This window comes from Pituophis catenifer, unplaced genomic scaffold (assembly GCF_029215685.1).
Source record: "Pituophis catenifer annectens isolate HBS135680 unplaced genomic scaffold, rPitCat1.0.hap2 SCAF_8, whole genome shotgun sequence".
Taxonomy (NCBI): domain Eukaryota; kingdom Metazoa; phylum Chordata; class Lepidosauria; order Squamata; family Colubridae; genus Pituophis; species Pituophis catenifer.
In genome coordinates, this window is record NW_027256888.1 from 52,422,434 (window position 1) to 52,440,460 (window position 18,027).

Sequence of the window (18,027 nt, forward strand, 5' to 3'; positions counted from 1 at the left end):
TTTTTTTTGTGCTTGGATGAGATCTAGACAATTCATTATACAACTCCACCAGTTATTTTCTTTCAGGATCCTCTGGAAATTCCATAACACGTAAAAAGTGTTGGGTGTTTTTTTATTTTTATTTTTTTGAAGCACATTGATTTTTACCTGAAAAGTCTATATTTTTTTTATTATGAATAAACCTTATTGAATTCCATGAGACTTCCTATTACTGTACATAGCATAGTACAGAAACACCTGATTTGGAATAATATTTTATTGGATTGTTGTTTGCTGCTCAGAGTGCTTTTAGTGAAATGGGTGGCCATACAAATTCTATTAATAAATAAAAAAATATTGTGGAAAATGGCCACCATCAAATATTTAATATTATAATTTTGCTGCTGAAAGAAAATGTGTCCACATATTCTTATTTAGGCTGATCTTTGTGAACTCTTGACAATATTTATTTATTTTTATTTATTAAATTTATATACTGTTGCTGTACTTACCAATAAACCCAAGCCGAGAAAACTCAAGAACTATCCATTCCTGTGATAACTTTTGTTCAATAAAGTAATTTATTGTATATAAATAGCGAGGGTTGGCCACAATATCATCTTCTAGCTGAAAAAGAGATTATTTTTACTAGCAAAATCATAGATCCTAAGACTCTTAATTGAATTTTTCTTCCAGAAGAAACGCAAAACTCCAACAAGAAAAGGATTAGAGTAAGAAAGATTTATGAAAATATGAGAGTTCCATGTGTCATATTGTATATTGGGAAATATCTGTAGATGCAGAATGTACATTATCAATAAAACTGATTTCCAGGAACCACTAAAATGATGATTATGTCAAAACTCAACGAATACCCTGATAAAATACTTAGAATAATAATAAAACATTGATGTATGCATTAATATAAAATTTAAATAAATTATAGTTGATGAAATTAATTGCCAATTAAAAGCTACAACAATGGAAATGACATGATAGCCAGGAAGGCAAATTAGGAGTGCAATCCTTGAAGGATTCCCTGCCAAACAGCATGTGGGAATATTATTATTAACACAGAGGATCCACCAGAGATTGGCAGGGCTACTGGCATGCATATGAAAGCTTACACAAATGCACTTCTATTGGCAATGAACCATTTCCCTTAAGACTAAAACAGAATATTCTTATCCTGAAGTATATCTGCACTTGCTATTTAAGCTATTCCCATTGGGTGCTCAGACTGGCTTGACTCTAAGCTGCTTTAAGAAAACTTTGTCCAGATTGAGATGCTTTTGACAACAGTTGGCAAAATATTCAGTCCAGACTACAGATTACCATATACTCCCACTGGAAAGTTCTCCTACTGTTGTGCCTTCCCACCTGTCTGCTGTAGTCTAGGAAAACAATTGCCAATCACCTGCTTTATTGGTAGATCCTTTTGGACATGTATACTTATATATGTGTGTATAAAATCAATATACTTTACATATATACAAAGTTAGACTATCCTAATGTACATACCTGCAGAAAAAGCTTTGAAAGCCTCCTTTCTTACTATTATGTTACTTTCTTTTAAAATTTTCTCTACCACAAATACTGTAATAACATAGTAGTTAAAGCATCTATCTTGTAAATATAAGGTTACTGGTTCAAAATCCAGTAACAGCATTATATTTAAATTATTTTTATGTCTCTGATTTTATTAATTCTCCCTGTGCTTTCTTCAAAAGTAAATCCAGCAACTGGCTGCCTTTTCTGGCAATGGAGCAACTGGCCATCACAGATAAGCTTTGAGTCAGAGATAGGAATCACAAAGTACATTTTTGTAAAAGCAACGGGCTGGAACTGGAAGATAAGGCAGAGTGCTACAAGAGGCGGGGGAAGCTAAAAATGGGGCGTGCGGAAGCCCCAGGAGGCCAAAAACAGGCCATTTTTTGCCGGCAGAGAGCTACTGGAGGCAGGGGAGGCCAAAAACAGGACATGCCTCCTGGGGCCTCCATGTGGCCAGCAGAGTGCTGCAGGAGAACTGGATTGGAGGAGGAGAGCTGCTCACCCACTGGCCGGACTAGTCTTCAAGTTTCAAGTGAAAGAGATGTGTTACTTTTGGGAAGACTGCGGGATTGCCCCGCCTTCCCGCCAGCCAGCTGGTCTTCAGCGTGCTGCTGGTCAGCCTCCAGATGTCAGATTCCCACCACCCAGCATCAGTTCAGGGGTTCTTCTCCCCCCACCCAGGGAACAGAGAGAGACAGAGAGGGGGAGGGAAAGAGAGACAGACAGACAGAGAGAGAGGGAGAGAGAGAGAGACTTGCTGATTATAAGTTCCTTGGGGCTGAGAAGAATTGCTGCAAAACAGTTTCCTGAAGTGGACAACTAGACTCCTAAACAACTTAAAAAATGATGTAGTAAAAAGAAAAGTCAACCAAAGAGCAACATGCAAATAAAACCTCTCCAGGAGTAAAAAAAATTAAAGTTTAATTTGTGTGTATTGTTTAATGGATTGCTAAATTGGCTATGCCCACCCAGTCACATGACCATCTAGCCACGCCCGCCCGCCCGCCCACCCAGTCTGAGGGACCATGAGTTGGCCCCCTGTTTAAACAGTTTGAGGACCCCTGCTCTATGCCATAGGCAAATTTCTTATTAGCCGTAATCCAACCTTCCAACCAATATTATTCTACTTTCCCAAAATATGTCCTGTTTATTTAACAAACCTCCTCCCTTTCAATTTTTCCACTACACGTTGCATTGAATGCTGGCAGGCCAATGCTTCTGTTATTTTTAACCATTTGATCAGTCCAATCTTGAATTACCATAGTATTTAAAACAAAGACTCCTGTGGCATATTAAAAGCCAAACAAGATTATTTTTATCACCCAAGCTTTTGTGAATCACAGTCCAATGAATTGGATAGTTTTTAAAGTTGGTACCATAATATCCTTTTATCCCACAATGTCCACCCTAAGGCTGGTGCTTCAAACAGTAACATGACTACCACTCTGAAAACAAAATAATATTTGTTCCTTTGTAATACCTTAACATTTTTAATTGAGTATTAACTGCACAAATATAGACTTCTCATGAAATAGTGTGTCAAGTCAGCTCCTGAAATGAAATACGATTCAAATGTTCCTGACTGTTGGCTCACGTTCTGAATCAAGATACTAAAAGCTAATGAAGTTTTTAATGTTTTCATTTACCTCCCTTGAGCATTGATAAGAAACACTTTCTAGGCCCTACTGAATAAGAGCGCCTCAAAAATGCTTTCAGCTTTGAAATGCACAATTATCTCAGAATGAGGGAGGCCTGAAAGGAGACCGAAAATAATTACATTTCTCCTTAGGTGATGAGGGATTTGGTTGCTTGCACTTATGGCTCCCATACCCTCATTATCTATTCCTTGGCAGAGTTAAAAGTCTCTCAAAGGCCCCTATGGACTCAAGAAAACATGAATGACTGCATGAACTGAAAATATTGACACAAATTTCTCTAAACCACTCTCAATCTTTTATTGATTAATAACACAATTGCTAGATTGTTGTTTTAAAAAAGGAAAAAAATAGCTTGTATGGGGGGAAAGGAAGAAGCAAATAGGCGGGTTAATTGTCTTAAATTGCTTTCTAGCACAACTAGAAGGAAAGAAAGAAGCAACCAGATCTGTTCCCCCTTCTTCCCTTCTATCTATTAGAAAAGGATTCTCACTTACACATGTATTCCAGATTTAAAGAAAATATAGCATGAGAATAAGTACCCTTTAATCTCTCTTCCCATGTAAAGAAAAAACAGTGACAAACTATATCTTCTTCTTCTTCCTCCTACTGTATTCTCACAGGTGCAGGGTCCACTTTTCAGAACATTGAGCACCATTTTGCATGGTCAGCTGCATCTCCAGGGCGCAGGCCCATGGCTTGCATATTTTTGTTGATGTTGTCTTGCCTCAGGAGTGGGTTCTACTTACCTTTACTACTAGTTCGCAACGGGAGCGTGCTTCTGTGCATGCTTCGCTCGCGCACACGCGCTTCTGTACATACGCAGATCACCCGTGATGACATTGTGATGGGTGGGCGGAGCCTCCCACCGGTTTTACTACAGCTTCTATAGAACTGGACCGAATTGGGGGCAACCCACCACTGCTTGCAATCTTTGTTTTGGATGCCCATGAGGTCGCCGGCCACCCTAACCCTAACCGACGCCTAAATATTGTAGAATCCAGGCACATAATCTTGCACAATTTAGACAGTATAACCATATATAGTCATGAAACATACCTGTAAATAATATGTTCCTTTTTGTTGGGCATACATCATTAAGAAACTGTAATCCAAATTCTGTTTTGTTCTCCACCTAAACAAACAAAAAAAAAACCCAGCTTTCTGTCTTATCTATGGTCTAGAAAATAGATGGAAGAATTGACGTGGTGAAGTGGTAGTCACTGATTATTGTGCCAAAGAAATTTTCTTGCACTGAAAACAAGGAACTAAAGCAGAAACCTTCAAACTTAGAATTGATCAGTTGTATTGTAAAAAAAAATGATGAAGATGCTAAACATTTAAATCCAGAGACTAATATATATAGTGGACAGAATTTCACCATGTTGTTCTAGAAAAATCTTCATATGCATGGCTTCTTGTATCTGCTTGGAAATGTAGGCAACAGTCTGATGTATGTATCATTTTTCCTGGAAAGGGTTAAAGCTAAAGATAAAGGTTCCCCTCGCATATATGTGCTAGTCATTCCCGACTCTAGGGGGCAGTGCTCATTTCCGTTTCAAAGCTGAAGAGCCAGCGCTGTCCAAAGACATCTCCGTGACCATGTGGCCAGCATGAGTAAACGTCAAAGGCGCACAGAATGCTGTTACTGTCCCACCAATGGTGATCCCTATTTTTCTACTTGCATTTTTTATATGCTTTCAAATTGCTAGGTCGGCAGAAGCTGGGACAAGTAACGGGAGCTCACCCCGTTTCGTAGCACTAGGGATTCGAACTGCTGAACTGCCAACCTTTTGATTAACAAGCTCAGCGTCTTAGCCACTGAGCCACCGCATCCCTTTTTCTCCTTAAAATTTTTTCCCCTTAAAAAATTGCCTCAATATGATCCAGACTGCTTTGTCAGTTGTAGTTAATAATGCTTCTTATAGTTTGATATCTGTATCCCTTCATAGAAAATAGGGACCTGCTAGCTCATCAATATGAAGGGGCACAATTTTGAATTCCACCAGATATATTAATACATTACATCAGGGGTCCCTAACAATTCATCTCTTGTGCACCAACTAAAGCAGGACAAAAACTGGGATTAATTATTTTAAAATTAATACAAATATAAAATTTCAAAACTGATGTTATTCTAAAGCTGACTATAATAAGTTCCTTTTCATTAATATCCTGCTTATATCTGCCTTCTATTGGTAGCTGCCTTATGTGTTAATCAGAGACAATAAACATGTTTCACTATTATGTTTTGTTATAAATTTATTTTATAATGAGCATGTGCAAAAATGGACATGACATTTTAAGAAATAAAATAATCCTAATTTAAAAATACATACGAAAATGCAATCCAAGGATCTTATCATCCCATCTTTCATACCTTACTCTTTCTTTTGAATCCCCAAATGTTTCCTTAAGATTGGAGAAATCAGGGTAAAAGGATTCATGGGGAGAAATAACTTCCAGAGCACCAGAATGAACTTCATTTGGAAAGCTGAAGAAAGAAAAGAACAATATTTTCTTCCGATGAGTGTTCAGTTAGGATAATTAGAAGCACTTCAACTGATAGGACTTCAACAGAAGATGGTGCCAATATTATATTTGTTGTGGCCCACCGGCGGCCAGTGGAGCTGGCAGCAGAGTCGGACAGTGAGGAGGTTAGGGAGGAACTTGGGCCAGCCCTGGGGGCTGGGGAAAGCTCGGACAAGGGCTCTGCGTTGGAGGCAGAGAGGGAGATAGACAGCAGCGAGGCAGAGGAACAGCTGGAGCCTGTTCCCAGTGTGTGCATGTGCAGAGCTGCCAGAAGACAACAACTCAGAAAGCAGGGTCGACGTGGGAGTAAAGCCACACCTTGGAGGTGATTGGCCCCTTCCATAGGAAACAAAAGAGCGCGCCCACGAGCAAACCAGTAGCAACGGGTTTTAGGTTTAAGTTTAGGTTTTTAGGTTTTATTTGATTTATATACCGCCCTACTCCCGAAGGACTCAGGGCGGTGAACAGCCACAAGATGAAACACACAAATACAAAATTTAAAAACAAAATAAAACCGAATTAAACAATTTGGCCCAAGACAGATTTAAAACACCCCAATAATTAAGAACAGATTAAAATTTACATTTTAAAAGGGAAAAAGGGAAAATTAGGCCAGGCCAGCCTGATGGAATAAAAAGGTCTTGAGAGCGCGGCGGAAGGTGCGCAGATCTGGGATCCTCCATATCTCTGGGGGGAGCTTATTCCAGATGGTAGGTGCCCCCACAAAGAAGGCTCTCCCCCTGAGGGCCACCAGTCGACATTGTTTGGCCGACGGCACCCGGAGGAGCCCTCTCTATGAGAGTGTACCGGCCGGTGGGAGGCTACTAGTGGCAGCAGGCGGTCCCGTAGATAACCAGGTCCTAAGCCATGGAGCGCTCTAAAGTTTTGAAACCTGCCCCTGATACACACACACCACACACATATATAAATGTACACACACAGAGAGAAACATATACAGTGTATGTATATGAGAGAAAAAGAGAGACAGAGGGAGGGAGAGAGAGAGGGAGCTGGGTGACTTTCCGATGAGGCCAGTCACTCTCATTTAGCTAAACCATCCTCACAGGATTATTGTTGTTGGGAAAATAGGATGAAGGTGTGTTGAATATGTTTTCCGCCTTGAATTATTTGTAAACATAATAAAGGCAGGATACAAATAAATAAATATAATTTTATTAAGAATTCTGATTATAATAATAAAATCTAATGTATCCTTCTCTAAGTTATTCTCTTGGCCTGTCACTTATAAATCCACTTTCAATACCTTCTCTATGTTGTCAGGTAAAAAAAATTCTATATCTTTCATTACTTCCATAACAACTTTTGCACATAGTTTATCCGTAGAAACAGACATCATTACTGACAATGTTGATATGTGGGTACTATTTTCTGATTCCATTATTCAAAAGTCTCCTTCAGAATTTTTATTGTCATAATGATTTATCATTTTATAAGCCTGTATAATATTTAATCTACCTAAATTTTTTTGTCCCCTCTAGTGTCCAGTTTTTGAAATCAAGAAATTGTTTATCTATGTTATGTCTTACAGAAACAAAAACAGGTCAGGTAATCCTCAACTTACGATCACAATTGAGCCCAGAATTTATGTTGCTAAGTGAGAAATTGTTAAGTGAGTTTTGCCTCATTTTATGACTTTTCTTGCCACATTTGTTAAGTGAATCACTGCAGTTATTAAGTTAGTAACACAGTTGTTAAGTGAATCTGGCTTCTCCATTGACTTTGCTTGTCAGAAGGTCACAAAAGGGGATCACATGACTCCGGGACAATGCAACAGTTGTAAATATGAACCAATTGTTAAGCATCCGAATGTAAATCCCATGACCATGGGAATGCTGCAACGGTCATAAGTGTGAAAAATGGTCGTAAATCCCTTTTTCAATCCCATTGTAACTTCAAGCGGTCACTAAATGAACTGCTGTAAGTTGAGGACTACCTGTATCTATTTCTCATGAGAATCTGTTTGTACATTATAATTAATTCCAAAATTTTATTGTAAAAGTTTCAATATTCCAATTTTGTCTGGACCCTTAATCCATTTACAACTTTATAAGATCAAGATCAAAATCTTCTTTAACATTTTACTATTTATTTCAGATTCTTCAAATTCTTAACCTTATGATTAAAATATTTTTTAATCATACTCATTTTCAAATTTGTCATACAAAAGGTCTCCAATAGCTTAGAAATTAATGAGCAAAGTGGTTAGAAAGTGAGATAAAAGTCTTTTCCCTAGTTGTAAGCAACATGGCTACTACTACCTTGAGGTAACTTGGACTATAAATGTTATGAATGAATGAATGAATGAATGAATGAATGAAAGAAAGAAAGAAAGAAAGAAAGAAAGAAAGAAAGAAAGAAAGAAAGAAAGAAAGATCATCTCCCAATACTCAAGTCAATAACAAAATGCCATGCAGTCCTGCAATCACAATGTAAGGAACAGCTGTCTGGAGACTATTGGGGTGGGGTGGGGTGGAATCTGCCATCCTCTCCTTATCACGAGAGTTTCCAAGGAACCAGGCTCCTCACTGGTTCTGTTGTCTTTGCTGTGGTTCTCAGTTCGCCATACCTCCTCCAGAAGCCTTATAGCTGCCTTAACTCAATTTAGATTATGGAACTAAGGGCATGCAGTCCCTGACATTACATAAAAGCAATTTGCCTCTTAGAATGAGTGAAACCTCAAAGATATAGATACAGATTAAACATTAGGAAGAACATTTTGGTAGTGGAATCAGTTACCTCAAAGAGTATTTCTTCCCATTCAATCTGAAGATAGATAGTCATTTATTAGGGATGTTGTAGTTAATCCCGCAGTGTGCATGGGAGCGGACTTGATGACCTCTTGGATCTCTTATGATTCTGTGAATGAATCAGGTCTCTTCTACTATCTTAAATTAATTGAATTATGTATAATGAGTGTGTTTGTGTGTGAGCATGTATATGTGTTGAGGGTAAAAAAAAGGAAGTTCATTCTGCTATTAGAAGGTTGAATTACTGAAAGGAACTGTGTCTATGTTACTGAAGAGAACTGGAATTGTAAGCAAACTATGTTTTTGTGTTGAACCGTGATTATTTGAAGAAGTGTTATCTTTGTTTTGAGAAGCCAAGTTTGTTTTTTTTACTACAAGTAAAGACTGTTTATTTTTCTTTAAACGTTCAGAGTCTGTGAGTATCTATGTGTTTTGCTAAGCAATGTATCTATTCGCTGTCTGGTCCGTTGCACTACTTTGCAGAGGGCAGTTTTACTCTCAACAATATGTACACACACACACACACACACTACACATATACTTTGTCTATCATCTACAATTTTTAAGTAAAGGTAGCAGTACAGGTTAGAGAATTTTCAAAAAAATTTAAAGGTAACATGCAATTAATTTCACATTACACAAAATTTAGTATTAGTGAATTTTTAAGCAATACCTATCACATATTTTCAGATTTTTAAAGATTTACCTTTTTTTAATGCTTCCCGCAATGCTATTAACGTATGTTGAGTTCACCTAGAAAAATTAAAGAAAATTTCAGAAATGTTATTTTCTGAAACCCAATTTATTTATTCTTCATAGTCCCTTCTTTTTCATCAAGAATATATATAAAAGATCCAATCTGGGTTGGTCACTGGGATCAGAGAATTAGTCTTCCAAGCTTTTGGACTCATCCTGGAGCCCATCCTCAGGGAATGTCTCTCTAGCAGAGCATATCTAATTTTCCATTATATTATTATTAAGATTATTGTAAAATGTAAAGTACATAGTATTATAGCTTTAAATTGTCTTCTTAGACTGAAATATTTGATCAAAATTGACACATACTGAAGACACAATACACAGTTGTTGAAATTCATTTTCCCCCATTAATCTACACTCAGTATTCCATAATGACAAAGTGAAAACAGAACATTAGAAATGTCTGTAAATTTATTAAAAAGAAAAAAATGAAATATCACATTGACATAAGCATTCAGACCCTTCACTTAGTACTTTGTTGAAGCACCTTTAGCAGCAATAACAGCCTCGAGTCTTTTTGAGTATGACGTGATAAGCTTTGCACACCTGGATTGGGAGATTTTCTGCCATTCTTCCTTGCAAATAAATCTTCTCAAGCTCACTCAGTGGAACAGGTTTTCATTGAGGATATCCCTCTACTTTGCTCCATTCAGCTTTTCCTCATCCCTGACCCGTCTTCCAGTCTCTGCTGTTGAAAAACACTGCCATAGCCATGCTTCACTGTTGGGTGATGAACAGTGCCTGGTTTCCTCTAGACATAATGTTTAGAATTGAGGTTCAATCTTGGTTTCATCAGACCAGTGAATCTTGTTCCTCACAGTCTGAAAGTCCTTCAGGTGCTTTTTTCCAAACTCCAAACAGGCTTTCATGTGTTTTCCGCTGAGGAGAGGCTTCTGTCTAGTCACTCTGTCATAAAGCCCAGATCAGTGGAAGGCTGCACTGATGGCTGTCCTTCTGGAACTCTGTCCCATCTCCACACAGGATCTCTGGAGCTCAGTCAGAGTGACCATCGGCTTCTTGGTCACCTCTCTTACTGAGGCCCTTCTCCCCCAATTGCTCAGTTTGACCTGCTGACCAGCTCTTGGAAGAATCCTGATTGTGCCAAACTTCTTCTATTTGAGAATTATGGAAGCCACTGTGCTCTTAGGAACCTTCAGTGCAACAGAAATTTTATTGTAGCCTTCCCCAGATTTGTGCCTTGCAATAATTCTCTTTGAGCACTGCAGGCAGTTCCTTTGATCTCAGTGGCTTTTGCTGTGCTACAGTATGCACTGTCAGCTATGAGTGTGTCTTTCCAAACCATGTCCAATTAATTTAATTTACCATAGGTGGACTCCAATCAAGGGGTAGAAACATGTCAGCAATGATCAAGAGAAATGGGAGGCACCGGATCTAAATTTCAAAGGGTCTGAATACTTATGCCAATGTGATAGTTCAGCTTTTTCTTTTTAATAAATTTACAGAGATTTCTAAACTTCTGTTTTCACTTTGTCATTATGGGGTACTGAAAATAGATTAATGAGAAGAAAATTGGCAAAAGTGAAGGGGGTTTGAATACTTTCTCAATCCACTGTATTTGGTTCAAAACCAAAGTAAAATAATAAAGTAGATGTATAGGGTTGTAGAATATAGTTGGACTGCAAAATATGCAGAAAACATCCTGGTAAATTTGCTAAAAGCTTGCTATAAAGCCAAAGCCAATAAACTGCATTTGAAGATGCTTAATGCCTAAATTGAGGTATAGTAGGAAGAATATATGTTACTTGCTTAACAATCATTAATTCAGTGACCATTCAAAGTTACAATGGTGCTGAAATAATGGTAGTGACGACTGATCCTCAACGTCATGGCCATTGTAGTGATCCTGCAGCCACATAATCAAATTTTTTCATTGTTCACAGCCTGTCCCCATTTACAAGCACAATGTGTACTTCAAATCATTTTCCTCTTCCTCACCCTAGTCTCTGCCCTTTTGGCTGCCTTCCAGTCTACCACCTACTCCTGCTGCCATGAAGGGCCAGCAGATGCCTCAGCACATTTTGTCAGCAGCAGAAAGAAAAAGATGGCAAAAGTCAACTGGGGACCAGGGCAGTGGTGGGTTGCTACCGGTTCTCCCCAGTTCTTGCGAACCGGTAGTGGACATTTTGAGTAGTTCAGAGAACCAGTAAATACCACCTCTGCCTGTCCCTGCCCCCAATCTATTCGCTGCCTCCTGACTCCCAGCTGATCAGCGAGAAGGAAAAAATCAGGGCTCACTTGACAAAGAAGAGGAAAAAAAACACAAGACACCATCACTTTAAATTGAGAAGCCAAGAAGCCTCCCAACTGATTGGCTAGAAGGAAAAGAATCAGGACTCACTTCTCAGCCAGGAAAAGAAGAACAGAAAAAAAAAAAAAAACTCCGTCCCTTTAAATTGACAAGCCAAGAAGCAGCTGCTGGAAGGAGGTTTTTACTTGCAGAAGCGAAGTGACATTCAGCAGTTAATTTCTGGGGCAGCTGAACAACAAACTGGATAAGAGGAGGGATTCTTATATGGTCCTATGTTTTTGAAGTTTTGGGGTTTGTGCAACATGGGCTTTGTGTTTCTAAAAAGGTTTGGGCGATTTCCGTTGTGAAATATCCTGTCTTGAATGAGTTTTCTGCCTGCTTGTAAATGGAGCCCAACTTCCGGCTTCCACTTTCTATTATCTCTAAGCACCGGTAGCTGTTTTCTTCTTGCAAAGTTTCCTTTATGCAGCTGGCAGAAATGTGGAATGAGTATCAGGCAGGTTCCTTGTTAGCAGCTTGATTTTTCTTTGCTTTTCTGGGAGCCTTTTCTCATGAGTAATATTTTATTTGGGGAAATGAAGAGGGGGGAGTTTGATTCCTTTCCAGAGCAGGTTAGTGGGGTAGGGAGGGAATGTGGATTTTGAAGTAACCTTCCCCTGGAGTGGGGAGGGAATGGGGATTTTGCAGTATCCTTCCCCTGTCACACCCGCCACGCCACATCCACCAAGCCACACTCACAGAACCAGTAGTAAAAAATTTTGAAACCCACCATTGCATAAATCCATCTTAATATGCCATTCCTGGTATGTGATGTTTTGTATACATACAGAGAAAGAAGCACTCTTGTAATCTTTGACTTTTAGGCTTGCTGTCAAACATCAGCCATAATACTAACGACTCCATTAGTATTATACTAATACTACTTTTGAAAAATATGCAGGTTGTATTACACGAATGGCTATTTTATATGTGAAATTATGACTGAAATATTTCTGCATCTATATTGGTTCACACTGTCAGGAAGTTTCTCCTTAGTTTTAGATGGCTTTTTTCTTTGTTCAGTTTCCATCCATTGCTTCTTGTTTTGGCTTCTGTGCTTTGGAAAATACATTGCCCCCCCTTCTTTCTGGCAGCCCCTTAAAAGCCTGTTGCCTATCACACTCTTGGGCAAAGCATGTGAGCCATTTCCTCCTTTCAGTGGTCCATGAAAGTGCATCTATAGTATGTAGACAATAAAGTTGAAAAAAGGTGAACAATATTTTTACAGAACTATAGATATGTTGAGGCTGGGTGTGACAAGGAATGGCTGGGAGGGAGGGCCAGACAAGGCACCCCTTGACGTGAGTGACATTGAGTTGGCGACGCCTACCCAGTCACACGACCATCAAGCCACGCCCACTGTCACATGACCATCACGCCACGCCCACAGAACCAGTAGTAAAAAATTTTAGAACCCACCCCGGACCAGGGGACAGGGAGGTGGTAGAGTTCAAGGTTGTAGAAAGGACAGAGATAGAGGGAGAACAGTGGGAAAGGGACTTGAAGTGGAGGTGAGGGCAACAAAGCAGGAGAAGCATCAGGTCCTCACCTAATTTGGCACAGTCCTTGCCAAATTACTGCAACTGTGACTACCAGAACTGCCGTTGCTAAGCAATGCCATCATGTCATGTTTTCCTTAATAATCACTTCACTTAGCAATGGAAATCCCAGTCCCAGTTAGGACAGTTAAGCAAGGATTACTATATTGGCAAACTCATTGTATATGCAATTCCTTCAATAGAATGCAACTTAAGTTATTAGTATGTAGTACTATGTTTAAAATAACCTGATATTTGAAAATGAATCTGACACAGAATTTAATTTACATAAAAACCTTTTCTGGACTATAACTCTACCCATGAAAATTATGGTTTCTCTTAACATTTAAATCAAAATTATTAAATAAGGAAGGTTTCTTATTAATTGCAATTTATAAAGAATTATACTGCTGTTTATACTTTCATAATAACTTGATTTTATTAATGAACTGATAGCAACTTAATATTACTTAATGGGTTTAGTGTCTATTTTCATATAATTACTAAAAGTAGATGACTGTAATGGAATTTTATTAGTATAATTTTCATGTCATTTTAAACATTAAAAGATATATACAGTATACCCCATGTTTTCCCAAAAATAAGACCGTCTTATATTTTTTTGAACCCTGAAATAAGCGCTTGGCCTTATTGCCATGCGCTCAAAAGCCCGATTGGGTTTATTATCAAGGGATGTCTTATTTTGGGGGAAACAGGGTAAAATAAAAACTGTCCCTTATATGAATAATGTGTTGTTGCTATAGCAGTTGCACTGGCATATCTTCTGAAATACTCATCCTCTACCAGTGGTGGGTTTCAAAAATTTTTACTACCGGTTCTGTGGGTGTGGCTTGGTGGGCGTGGCAGGGGAAGGATACTGTAAAATCTCCATTCCCACCTCACTCCAGAGGAAGGTTACTGCAAAATCCCCATTTCCTCCTGATCAGCTGGGACTTGGAAGGCAAAGAATAGATGTGGGTGGGGCCAGTCAGAATTTTTACTACCGGTTCTCCGAACTACTCAAAATTTCCACTACTGGTTCTCCAGCACTGGTCAGAACCTGCTGAAACCCACCTCTGTTCTCTACTATATAAATTCAATATATGATATCACATTATAATCCATCCCTTCAACATTTTCAATAGAAATATTGCATCTACAGATGAGGAATAATTTAAAACTGCATTTTTCAAATTCAATAATTATTTGTAATGATTTTGAATATCATAATGTAATTTATAATAAAATATAAAAAGTAGAGTGGTTAAGGCATCTGGCTAGAAATTGGAAGACTGTTGAATTCCAGTTCTACTTTATGCTCAAAGCCAGCTAGGTGATTTTGGGACCAGACACTTCTCTCATCTGTAGGAAAGAAGCAATGCCAAACAACTTCTGAAATCTTTCCAAGAAAACTGCAAGGACTTATTCAGGCAGTTACCAGGAATCAATGGTGACTCAAAGATACATACATAAATGCACACAAAATATAAAGGGAGAGAACATAGCACTTACAAAAGGACCTTGAACATGTTGATGGAGAAAATGAAATTTAAAAATCTTTCCATAAGCTCTAATTAATATTCAGTTGCAGAGTACTAATATAATAATGGATATAAATTACTATATTTCCTTAAACTACTATATTTCCTTTTTGTTATCTTAAATGAATAATCTCATTTTATCTTACCTCTGCTATAAGGACAATTATCACACAATTTTTCTTCTGATATATAGACATTCCATTGAAAAGGGAATTCAATGTACTCATCAAATAACTTTCCTTTTTTCTTCGCACTGATGATATACCAATTACTAGGAATACTAACATACAGAAATTATTTTATTTCTAAAATAATAGCAATATCTAAAATAAGCAACTGTCAAAATAACAAAACTTATTATTATTTGGGAACTTATAAAGAAGTCTGTACAATCATTTTTTGAAAAACACATACAGGTAGTCCTCAACTTACAAAAGTTCATTCAGTGACTGCTCAAAGTTACAATGGCCCTGAAAAAAATGGCTTATGACTATTTTTCACATTTACGACTGTTGATGTATTTCCATGAACACGGGATCAAAATTCAGATGCTTATCAATCAACTCATATTTATGATAGTTACAGTGTCCTGATGTCATGTGATCACCTCAACTTTTGCAACCTTCTGACAAGCAAAGTCAATGAGGAAGCCAGATTCACTTAACAACCATGTTAATAGCTTAACAACTGTGATTGACTTAACAACTGTGACAAGAAAGGTTGTTAAAATGGTGCAAAACTCACTTAACAACTGTCTCGCTTAGCAACAGAAATTTTGAGCTCAGTTGTGGTCATAAGTGGAGGACTATCTGTAAAAAGAAGTGAATATAATATCTGTAAAAGAAGTGAATATAGTATCTTGATTATTTCAATAATTCACAAATAATATAATTTTTCATAGATCATTCCTTGATTTTTTTCAATTTATAAGATACATATACCCAAGAAATCTATCTTGTATCATTTAGGTGCTTTACAGACGTTACTCTACTTACGAACTTTCAAGTTATAAACTTTCACCAATACAAAAAAACCTGTGCACAATTCAACTTAGAAGTTCCCAAAGTTAGGAGAAAGCAGGAAAGAGTTAGTTTACAGCATACCACATGTCTGTGATGCACCATAAATTAATGCTTTCCCACTTTCTTCCAACTTCCACTCACAACTTCCACTTCCTGATCCTCCCTCATAATGTCTGTTGCTACTTAAGTAAGGTAAGAGCAGCACACTGCACAACAGTGGTGGGTTGCCCTTGGTTCAGACCGGTTCACAAGAACCGGTAGTAAAACCGGCAGGAGGCTCTGCCCACCAACCCGGACGTCGTCAGGAAGCTTTTGCGCAAGTGCGCAGTCCCGTTGCAAACCGGTAGTAAAGATAAGTAGAACCCACCCCTGCTGCACAAGTTTTTTATACTTGTTTGGACTTATAAACAAAATGGGCTTATGAATAGCCTCTCAGAGCCTAACCTCTTTGTAAGTAGAGGAATATCTATATTTTTAAGTACCTATTGTTGTTTCTGTAATTTTTTATAGATGTCAGCAGGAAATATTATGTGTATCTTAATAGTGCTATATTTCCACCATCTCAATAGAATACTGTAGTAGCTTTGTGCAAAGCTGTTGACAACATACACTTTTATGGAAATTAATCACTAGTAAACTAATGTGATTTGACCTGGAAGAAGTAGGACTAGTATGCTACTGAGTCAAATAGATTACCAACAAATTTGGGCAATTTGCCACTTTTCAGGTTAAACTTTCACTTGAAGTTAGTGAAAGAACAATAGAATAATAACAGTTATCTAAGCAGTGCACTAAACGAAAGGGAAAATGTAACCATCCAAGCTTATGTATTTTGTTTTCATCTTTAATTTAGGATTTTAAGCAATTTTCTAATAGGGTTTCTTCATATAAGCAACTAAGTGCAGCATACTTTCAAATGTGGACATACTGTATCATCTCTTATGTTCACAGATTTGTTTTTATCTGATAAACACACTCAAATGAATAATGTAGAAACACTTAAACTGCCCAGAAATGTTTATGTTTGCACAATTACACAATTGACACACATGCAGAAATTCTCTCTTCTATATTAAATTTTATTCTCACCACCAGTTCTGCTCTGCCCAGTTATGATTTTTGGGTAAATAGCGTCTTCATTTTTCTGTAGATGAGGCAGATAGTAGGAAATAGTTGTAGGATGTATTGAGAGTTTGCTGGAAAGGTTCAGGACTTTCCACTCCATGTAATCTTTAAAAGAAAAGGAAGATACTGATAATCCAAACATAAACAATTAACTGTCTACAATATCAAGATGCCATTCTCAAAGTGCTGGTAAAACCCGGTAGTGTGATAATGTGACAGAATATCAAGGGTGCGTTCTATAAACAGTAAAGTGTATATGATAATTTAAGAGTTATCTCCAAATTACTTCTTTTCCCAAAATTTGAGTACTATAATTCCCACAATTCATAGGCAGCATGGTTAAAAAATGGGAATTCTACAAATTTAATACCAGTGTGATACAGGACATCAGACTGGGATATTAAATTATAAGGCCGCTATTTTTATGCAGGCTTTTCTTAGTACATTGTTAAATTTAAAATTTATCCACTCACTAGTCCTGTTTCACATATAATACATCATTAAGATTGACCTTACAATATACTTTTTAATCCTTTCTATGGATGGAATTGACTCTTAGCAATAATACTCTACATGTAAAACTGAAGATGTGCTATGCATATTTTTCATGCTAACACTGTGTATCCATTTGAAACTAATGGTGCTAGTTGATTGAGGATCTTATACAGTACAAAGAAGGAAGGAAAACAAGATTTCATTTTATATGCCAAAAATCAAACATCAATTTTACAGTAGCTTTTCCCCCCTCTAAGTAAATAATAGTTCAGTGCAAGAAAACATGTTTTGTTTATATAAGCAATCATGGAAGTTGCCTATCTCAGATATAAAATCTAGGGAGCAAAATCCCTGAATACTAGAAAGGAACTATTGATTACATAAATAAAATGATTAATTAAATCCTTTCACAAAAGCATTTATTTATTTAGTGTTTATGTACCACTCTGGATTCAACCAAAATTTTTCCTAGCAGTTTACAGAATAAAAATATAAGAATATCAATAAAGCCAATGAAACACAAACAACTATAAAGCAATAAATATTAGTGACCATTCTTCTCACAAATGTCCTCAACTGTTTCCCGATGGACACAAATGATGGTGCCAATCTAATTTCAAGAAGGAGGGTGTCTCATAACACAGGATCTCCAGCAGACTAACACTCTCTCTAAACACCAGCTCCTTTTACCTCTCTTGCAGATATTGGCAGGAGGCTTGCACTAGAAAAGCTGGGAGGGCCACCTCTGTGCCAA

General features: G+C 37.6%; 1 protein-coding gene across 1 annotated transcript in view; it reads right to left on the reverse strand.

Annotated features, from left to right (window-relative positions):
• MGAT4D (MGAT4 family member D) overlaps nucleotides 1-18,027 on the reverse strand; it is a 30,663-nt gene that overhangs the window by 10,571 nt on the left and 2,065 nt on the right. Inside the window, exons 2-7 of the mRNA XM_070948692.1 lie at nucleotides 16,743-16,883; nucleotides 14,778-14,911; nucleotides 9,192-9,238; nucleotides 5,566-5,679; nucleotides 4,245-4,320; nucleotides 492-606 (exon numbers count right to left, since the gene is read on the reverse strand). Of these exons, the coding sequence (XP_070804793.1) occupies nucleotides 492-606; nucleotides 4,245-4,320; nucleotides 5,566-5,679; nucleotides 9,192-9,238; nucleotides 14,778-14,911; nucleotides 16,743-16,883 (627 nt within the window). The remainder of the gene's footprint in view (nucleotides 1-491; nucleotides 607-4,244; nucleotides 4,321-5,565; nucleotides 5,680-9,191; nucleotides 9,239-14,777; nucleotides 14,912-16,742; nucleotides 16,884-18,027) is intronic.